This window comes from Protobothrops mucrosquamatus, unplaced genomic scaffold (genome assembly GCF_001527695.2).
Source record: "Protobothrops mucrosquamatus isolate PMUCROS unplaced genomic scaffold, P.Mucros_1.0 scaffold9921, whole genome shotgun sequence".
Lineage (NCBI taxonomy): Eukaryota > Metazoa > Chordata > Lepidosauria > Squamata > Viperidae > Protobothrops > Protobothrops mucrosquamatus.
Genome location: NW_015395708.1, coordinates 1 through 9,461, shown reverse-complemented (window position 1 = coordinate 9,461; position 9,461 = coordinate 1). Strand labels below are relative to the sequence as shown.

Sequence of the window (9,461 nt, the reverse complement as noted above, 5' to 3'; positions counted from 1 at the left end):
AGTGGGGTCTTACCAAAGCAGTATAAAACTATAGTAACACTTCACTTGATCTTGATACCATCCCTCTGCCGATGGAACCTAAGGACTGAATTGGCTTTTGGGGCATATGCAGCACACTGCTGGCTCATATTTAAGTGGTTATCTATTAGGACTCCAGGATCTCTCTCACAGTTACTGCTGTTGAGCCAGGTGCCATCTATTCTACTGTATACCTGTGCATTTGGTTCTTCTTGCCTAAGTTACTTACTATATGCGTACCTACTACATGCTTCCCACCAAAATTCCTCAATATGGCACTGTTGATGGCAGCCTTGGTGAAAGGCTCTCTAATAATTTTGATATTTTTTATTATTTTCTGCGACTCACTGAGGATTACATACACCAAAGCTGAGTTTCTGAATATCAGGCAGCTTTCTAGGAATATTCCTCCTCCTATGTTTATGAACATGGAAGAAAGCTGTGAGGATATTTTGATCGGAGGAACAACTGGATAAGACAAAGGAGAGAAAGAAAAGAAAAGTGCAGGAGGAGAAGGAGGGAGAAGCAGGCAGGCATCTTCCTTAGACTGAGAAAAAGAGGGTTAAGAACTTCTCTCCCTTCACTTCATCTAACCATCCTTCAACCACTAGTAAATATTTCGTATTTCTTGCCTGAGTCTAAAACCATACTTTTCTCACCATTGAATTGCATTTTGCTGGATAGGGTCCAGTGATGAAGTCTGTCAAAATCCTTCTGGATCTTCAGCCTATCTTCTAAAGTGTTGGCTATTCCCCCCAACTTGGTGTCATCTGCAAATTTGATGAGTTCCCCTTCCATCCCCTCCTCTAAATAGTTTATGGGCCTAAGACAGAACCTTTGGGTACCCCACTGCCTGCTTCCCTCCATGTAAATATCATTTCATTGAGGACTACATGTTGAGTGCAGTTGGTCAGTCAGTTACAAATCCATACGGTGGTGATACTGTCTATCCCAGATTTCTTTTATCTTACCAAGAAGTAGGTTGTGGTCTACTGCCTCAAATGCCTTACTGAAGTCCAAGTGCACTATATCCACAGCATTTCACTGATCACTAGTTTAGTCATTTAGTCAAAGAATGGAATAAAGTTTGTCTGGCCTGATCTTTTTTTGACAAACCCATGTTGGCTTTTAGTAATAGCTTTGCTTGTTGCTAAGCGTCTGCAGATCCATTGCTTGATTAGCCTTTCCCAGATCTTCCCTGGTATTAATGTCAAGCTGATTGGTCTGCAGTTTCCTGGACCCATTTTTTTTTTCATTTTTTGAAGATGGGAATCACATCAGCCCTTTTCCAGTCCTCTGGTAGCTCCCCAGTGCTCCAAGATCTTTGAAAGATATGGTTCGGGGATTCTGGGCTCCTTCAGAATTCTGGGATGCAATTCATCTGGTCCTGGTGAGTGGATAGATGTTGTCTTATCATTTTCTTGCCTTTTGACTTGTATTCCTAATCTGTCTTTTACGGTACTGCTTTTGGTAGATTGGACTACTTTTTTTCCTTTTGTGGAAAGACAGATAGAGAAAATGAATTAAGCAATTCCTCTCTCTCCCTGCTGCCCCCCATCTCTTTAATTCCTCATTTTTTCATTCTATTTTCAGAGTGGTTAGACTTGTCTCCAGACTCTTTGTTTTTTTTCTTCCAGATCCTTAACTTTTTCCTCAAATGCTTCAATTAGTTTATATTTAGAACAGGATCAAGAAAGAGTTGTCATTGAGGCTCAAATATCCAGACTCAAATTATTCTACTTTGGACACATTATATGAAGACCCAGCTCCCTGGGTCTGATGGTGGGAACAGTGGAAGAGAAGGGAAGAAGAGGATGATAAGCAGAAAGGGAACTGGACTTAATTACAATGGAACTGACCCCACAATTAGGGGGTCTTGAAAGAACACGTTAGGGATAGATTGTCATGAAGAAAATCTATTTAGGTGGTCACTAGGAGATGAAAATTACTTAATGGCACATAATGTATTAGAAAAATAAACAATAACCAGTGAGGGAAGGTGCCTTTTGAAAGAAAAGGAACTCTCTTTATTCTTATCCCTCATGCATACAAAGCTCTAGTTACCAAATCTTGAAAGCCTGATAGTGATTAAACCCCACTTTCCCTCTTGCTCCCAACGCTTGTTCGTGTGGAATCAAAGTTTCTTTCCAATGTTGTGTTCATCTCCTTGACTTTCCTGAACTGCCATTGTGTAGTTTTCCAAGATCATCTCTGTGGTTCTCTAGTGGAATTAAGAATTACCCAGTAACAGAGTTGGAAGGGACCTTAAAAATCTAACTCCTTAGAGATCTAACTCCTAAAACAGATATGAACCTTGCAGATTTGAAGCTACTTCACTTCCCAGTCTCCCTTTTGCCAAAAAAATGGGGGGGGATCTCTTGAGCCTCTTGCTCCATGTACATTCCCATTACGGGCTAACCTGCCTTTTATCTATGTTTCTTTGGTTGTGTTCATTGCCTTGTCTCCCAAGGTCTTTCCCACACGCTTTAATAATTGTAACCCCAATATGTCTTGGCCAAAGTCGAGGGGGGCAATGAGAAGCCAGTAATAAGAGGGAGAAGCTTTCCAGATGTTCTCCCCCCCCCAGCCAAACTCTTCATCCCCTCCTCTTGACACCACTCTAAAGCCCTGGACTCTTCTTCTTTCCCTTGCTGCATTTTCTGTTCTCTTCCTTTCTTATCGATAAAATCACTGCCTAGTCCAAACATAAACCAATCCAGTTATTCTTAACACTGAACACAGACAAAAAAAAACACACTACTTTAAATCCAAAGAAGGCATCATTAAATGCAGAGGGGAAAAGGCTGCTGCTTCTCCAGCTGATTCCCCAGAGCCACCCACAAAACAACTTTGGGTCCAGAAATGAGGGGCGAAGGGTGCATGCATTTCCTTAACCTGAAGCGTCTTCAGCCACCCACAGATTCCTAGGCAAAATGCACACATTCTTTAGTAGAAAACAAAATGGTAGGAAGATCAAGAGTAACTGTAAAGAGAACAGAATTTGAAAATAAGGACTTACAGACTCTACTATAACTTAATCTAGAGAGCGAAGGGTGTACCCAAATGCATACTTGCTCTTCTAAAAGGAGTAGCTGTCAAGGATCTCCACGCAGGCTGGAACGGATCTCTGGCCAAAGAACCCGGATTCCTCGGACAGAAGGACTGAATCGCCTTTATATACCCTTAAGTGCAGCAGGTGCAGTTTTTCTTAGAAATAATAAAACAATAAAACGTTCCTGCTATTTCCTATCACATACAGCCCTAATCAAAATCCAGGATTGCTACAGATACCAACTGTCACTTGTTTGTTTCCAAGCAAGTCCACAGCAGAGAAGCAAAGGGATAAAATTTTAAAACCACAGCAGGGAAGTGAAGCTTGGGAGTCAAAGAAAGGGGAGGGGTAATATGTTGCAAGCTATAGCAGACACATTTAGAGTTACACTAAGCTTTTTCTTTCTCCTTGGTCAGCACAAGTTTTGCTAGGTTATCTCTGGGCAAAGTACAGAGCACAAACAAGAAAGAATGAACAATGGCTGGGTTATACATAAAAGATTACATTTTGAGAGATCACCTTTTTATCTTTCAGAAATAATAAAACCTTCCTACAATTTCTTATCACATACAGCCCTGCCTATCAAAGTCCAGGTTTCCTACAGGTATCAGCGGTAAAACAGCTGCTTTACAAGAAAAAGAAAGTAGCCTTAGACTGCCTTAAATTTTGCTTTCCTGTAAATTGCAGATGCTGCAGAAAAACGGCAGGATTTCTCAAGCTTGGCAACTTTTCAGATGGGTGGGCTTCAAGTCCCAGAATTCCCCAGCTAGGCAGAATGTGGACAGTACATAAAAATCCTTTGTGCTGCTCTATAAAGAGTAGTTCTCAAACTGCCCTCTGAGGGAGAGAAGGAGAAGTCAAATTCTATCTTCCACATATGGAGGGTGAGAACCTGAGATTATGGTATCTGGTGTAAACCTGGGTAGAGACAAATGGGAACCTCTTTATCATTGATTCAGTTTCAAAATGGCCTCCTCTCATGCCGGTCACCTTGTTTTCCCTTTTAAGTAAGTAGCCAGAATAGCTGTGAAGGAGTCTGTGCCAATATATCAAGAGAACTCAAAGAACAGACGACACTTCCTTCTAATGGCAAAGAATGGCAAAATCCAGGAGCCTCTGGATCCCTTTTGTGAGTTTGATCCCTTATATTTACTTAGCCTTAGATGATCTTTTGACCTTCTCAGGACTTCCCACAACCCATTACCATAATCGAGACATTTACTCAAAGAGATGACTCCCCCAGTAGAGAAGCATGCATTTCAATCAGAGAATAATTAAAAGAAGCAAGCAAATAGGTAGTTCTAATATTTGAAGCATAATTTTTATGTTCTTCCCCCTGCTTTCATTTGGATGAAATGTTTGACTGCCTCTTTCAAAGAGGAGGTTGGAGCTATCTTGGATCTTTCCCTGGGACTCTGATCACTGAAGAAATTTTGCTAGAACATTTTGGGCATCTTCCAAAGCATCATCAAGAAAGCTGTTCAGAAAACGATACGTGATAACATATGAACTTGCTCCACCAAACACAGACCCAATAATAGGTATAAAATCAAGAGCCAGTTCCACAAGCGACACAGCTACCCAAATAGATGACCTCGTCAAGAGAGAAAATACCAATTCTGCATCGATCACATTGCCTAATGGGGTTTTCTTGATAGCTGACTTCAGCTCTTTAAATGCTTTTCCCGTCTGAGCTGCCAGAAAATGAAGGGACTGGTCGTCTAAGCCAAACACCTTGCAGAAATATTTCAGAGTATCTACCAAAATTACAATATCACAAGCCATAGAGAGTCCCGGGACAGGCACCGCTCCACAAACGCAAGAAACCCAAGCTACCTTCTTTATATAGGATTCCATTAGCTCTTTTTTCTTCATCAATTCCTTTTTTGAGAAAATATGCACAGCCAGTGTTAAAATATTCTTCTTGTGCTCAGGAAGTTCAGCGGCCATTGTCTCTCGCAGGAGAGGGAAATCATACATGTGCACCTCCCAGCTGGATATCAGGAATACTCTTGCAGAGAAATCACCTGCACTTCTCAAACTATTTTCGTAATAATTCCTTATGGTCTCTAGGGTTTTCTGCATATTGAAATTTCCTTTCCTCTTTTCAACTTGCATATTGGCATCCATTTTGCTGCACACAAAGTAAAACTTCCTTCCCATTCTTTTTATTTCCTTTGCCAGGAAAGCATCATTTTCAGTTAAGCGAATGGAGATAACGATAATAAAGAGATCATATTTTTCAAATTGGACCTTCTTTAGATATTCCGTTGCCTGAAATTTAGGTGTTCCAATTCCTGGAAGATCCCATAATTTCATATTGGGAAAAGAGGGGTGAGAATATGCCTTTGGCTTCATGGTTCCTTCTACTGTCCCAACCTTGGCTGCCCCATCATCATCATCATTTACACCCCGGAAGGCATTGACAAAGGAGGATTTACCAGATCCTGAATGTCCAGTAACTGCAATATTAAGGGGGAGATTGTTCATTTTATTTAAATGTTCTTTGTATTCTGCTGCCACTTTAGGGATACTGCCTTCATTCAAATCTCTCTTTAAGTCTTCAAATTCTCTCCTTACACTATCCTTTATAATTGTATTGCCCATAGTTGCTTTTTGGACACTGCAGTGTATCTGGAAAAGAAAAGAGACATTTGGATATTTCTCATCTGTCTGGCATTCGAACTTTATAATTGGAGAAGACCCCTGAGAATATTGTGGACAGTCAAGAAAGAATAACAGAGTTAGAAGGGACTTGGAGGTCTTCTAGTCTAGCCCCATGCCCAAGCAGGAGATCCTATACCATTCTAGACAAATGGTTGTCAAATGTCTTCTTAGAAAGCTCCAGTGATGGAGGACCTACAATTTCTTGAGGCAAGCTGTTCCAATGATTAATTGTTCTCACTGTCATGAAATTTCTACTTAGTTCTAGGTTGGATCTCTCCTTGATTAGTTTCCATCTTTTATTTCTTGTTCCTGCCTTCAGGTGTTTTGGAGAAGACCTTAGCCCCCTCTTCTGTGTGACAACCCCTCAAATATTGGAAGATTGCGGTCCTGTCACCCCTAGTTTTTTTTAATTGGGCTAGACATACCCAGTTCTGGCACCCGTTCATCATATGTTTTAACCTCCAGTCACTTAATCATCTTTGTTGGTCTTCTCTGCACTCTTTCTATAATCTCAACATCTTTTTTGTATGGTGGTGACCAAAACTGGATGCAGTATTTCAAGTGGGGTCTTACCAAAGCAGTATAAAACTATAGTAACACTTCACTTGATCTTGATACTATCCCTCTGCGGATGCAACCTAAGGACTGAATTGGCTTTGGGGGCATATGCAGCACACTGCTGGCTCATATTTAAGTGGTTGTCTATTAGGACTCCATGATCTCTCTCACAGTTACTGCTGTTGAGCCAGGTGCCATCTACCCTACTGTATACCTGTGCATTTGGTTCTTCTTGCCTAAGTTACTTACTATATGCGTACCTACTACATGCTTCCCACCAAAATTCCTCAATATGGCACTGTTGATGGCAGCCTCAGTGAAAAGCTCTCTAATAATTTTGATGTTTTTTTATTATTATTTTCTGTGACTCACTGAGGATTACCTACACCAACGCTGAGTTTCTGAATATCAGGAAGCTTTCTAGGAATATCCCTCCTCCTATGTTTACAAACATGGAAGAAAGCTGTGAGGATATTTTGATCGGAGGAACAACTGGACAAGACAAAGAAGAGAAAGAAAAGAAAAGTGCAGGAGGAGGAGGGAGAAGCAGGCAGGCATCTTCCTTAGACTGAGAAACAGAGGGTTAAGAACTTCTCTCCCTTCACTTCAACCACTAGTAAATATTTCGTATTTTTTGCCTGAGTGTAAAACCATACTTTTCTCACAATTGAATTGCATTTTGCTGGATAGGGTCCAGTGATGAAGTCTGTCAAAATTTTTCTGGATCTTCAGCCTATCTTCTAAAGTGTTGGCTATTCCCCACAACCTGGTGTCATCTGCAAATTTGATGAGTTCCCCTTCCATCCCCTCCTCTAAATAGTTTATGGGCCTAAGACAGAACCTTTGGGTACCCCACTGCCTGCTTCCCTCCTTTTAAATATCATTTCATTGAGGACTATATGTTGAGTGCAGTTGGTCAGCCACTTACAAATCCATATGGTGGTGGTACTGTCTATCCCACATTTCTCTTATCTTACCAAGAAGTAGGTTGTGGTCTACTGTCTCAAATGCCTTACTGAAGTCCAAGTGCACTATATCCACAGCATTTCACTGATCACTAGTTTAGTCATTTAGTCAAAGAATGGAATAAAGTTTGTCTGGCCTGATCTTTTTTTGACAAACCCATGTGGCTTTTAGTAATAGCTTTGCTTGTTGCTAAGCGTCTGCAGATCCATTGCTTGATTAGCCTTTCCCAGATCTTCCCTGGTATTAATGTCAAGCTGATTGGTCTGCAGTTTCCTGGATCCATTTTTTTTCCATTTTTTGAAGATGGGAATCACATCAGCCCTTTTCCAGTCCTCTGGTAGCTCCCCAGTGCTCCAAGATCTTTGAAAGATATGGTTCAGGGGTTCTGGGTTCCTTCAGAATTCTGGGATGCAATTCATCTGGTCCTGGTGAGTGGATAGATGTTGTCTTATCATTTTCTTGCCTTTTGACTTGTATTCCTAATCTGTCTTTTACGGTACTGCTTTTGGTAGATTGGACTACTTTTTTTTTCCTCTTGTGGAAAGACAGATAGAGAAAATGAATTAAGCAATTCCTCTCTCTCCCTGCTGCCCCCCATCTCTTTAATTCCTCATTTTTTCATTATATTTTCAGAGTGGCTAGACTTGTCTCCAGACTCTTTGTTTTTTTCTTCCAGATCCTTAACTTTTTCCTCAAATACTTCAATTAGTTTATATTTAGAACAGAATCAACAAAGAGTTGTCACTGAGGCTCAAATATCCAGACTCAAATCCTTGTTCTACTTTGGACACATTATATGAAGATCCAGCTCCCTGGATCTGATGGTGGGAAAAGTGGAAGGGAAGGGAAGAAGAGGATGATAAGCAGAAAGGGAACTGGACTTAATTACAATGGAACTGACCCCACAATTAGGGGGTCTCAAAATAACACGTTAGGGATAGATTGTCATGAAGAAAATCTATTTAGGTGGTCTCTAGGAGATGAAAATTACTTAATGGCACATAATGTATTAGAAAAATAAACAATAACCAGTGAGGGAAGGTGCATTTTGAAAGAAAAGGAACTCTCTTTATTCTTATCCCTCATGTATACAAAGCTCTTGTTACCAAATCTTGGAAGCCTGATAGTAGTTAAACCCCACCTTCCCTCTTGCTCCCAGCGCTTGTTCATGTGGAATCAAAGTTTCTTTCCAATGTTGTGTTCATCTCCTTGACTTAAACCATGTTTCCTGAACTGCCATTGTGTAGTTTTCCAAGATCATCTCTGTGGTTCTCTAGTGGAATTAAGAATTACCCAGTAACAGAGTTGGAATGGACCTTAGAGATCTAACTCCTAAAACAGACATGAACCTTGCAGATTTGAAGCTACTTCACTTCCCAGTCTCCCTTTTGCCCAAAAAATGGGGGGTGGGTTTTCTCTTGAGCCTTTTGCTCCATGTACATTCCCATTATGGGCTAACCTGCCTTTTAACTATGTTTCTTTGGTTGTGTTCATTGCCTTGTCTCCCAAGGTCTTTCCCACATGCCATTGCAACTAATGCCTTTAATAATTGTAACCCCAATATGTCTTGGCCAAAGTCGAGGGGGGCAATGAGAAGCCAGTAATAAGAGGGAGAAGCTTTCCAGATGTTCTCTTCCCACCCCCCACAGCCAAACTCTTCATCCCCTCCTCTTGACACCACTCTAAAGCCCTGGACTCTTCTTCTTTCCTTTGCTCCATTTTCTGTTCTCTTCCTTTCTTATCGATAAAATCACTGCCTACTCCAAACATAAACCAATCCAGTTATTCTTAACACTGAACACGGACAAAAAAAAAACTACTTTAAATCCAAAGAAGGCATCATTAAATGCAGAGGGGAAAAGGCTGCTGCTTCTCCAGCTGATTCCTCAGAGCCACCCACAAAACAACTTTGGGTCCAGAAATGAGGGGCGAAGGGTGCATGCATTTCCTTAACCTGAAGCGTCTTCAGCCACCCACAGATTCCTAGGCAAAATGCACACCTTCTTTAGTAGAAAACAAAATGGTAGAAAGATCAAGAGTAACTGTAAAGAGAACAGAATTTGAAAATAAGGACTTACAGAATCTACAATAGCTAAACCTAGAGAGGGGAAAGGTGTACACAAATACATACTTGCTTTTCTAAAAGGAGTAGCTGTCAGGGATCTCCACGCAGGCTGGAACGGATCTCTGCCCAAAGAAT

At 40.9% G+C, this 9,461-nt stretch overlaps 1 protein-coding gene across 1 annotated transcript; it reads right to left on the bottom strand.

Moving 5' to 3' along the window:
* Positions 1-4,489: 4,489 nt before the first annotated feature.
* Positions 4,490-5,677, bottom strand: LOC107301079 (interferon-inducible GTPase 5-like). The gene has a single exon (XM_015830346.1). The coding sequence runs from the start codon at positions 5,675-5,677 to the stop codon at positions 4,490-4,492; it is 1,188 nt and encodes a 395-aa protein (XP_015685832.1).
* Positions 5,678-9,461: the final 3,784 nt, after the last annotated feature.

Coding starts and splice junctions, on each gene's coding strand:
- LOC107301079 (XM_015830346.1), bottom strand. CDS start 5,677: ATGGGCAATACAATTATAAAGGATAGTGTAAGGAGAGAATTTGAAGAC.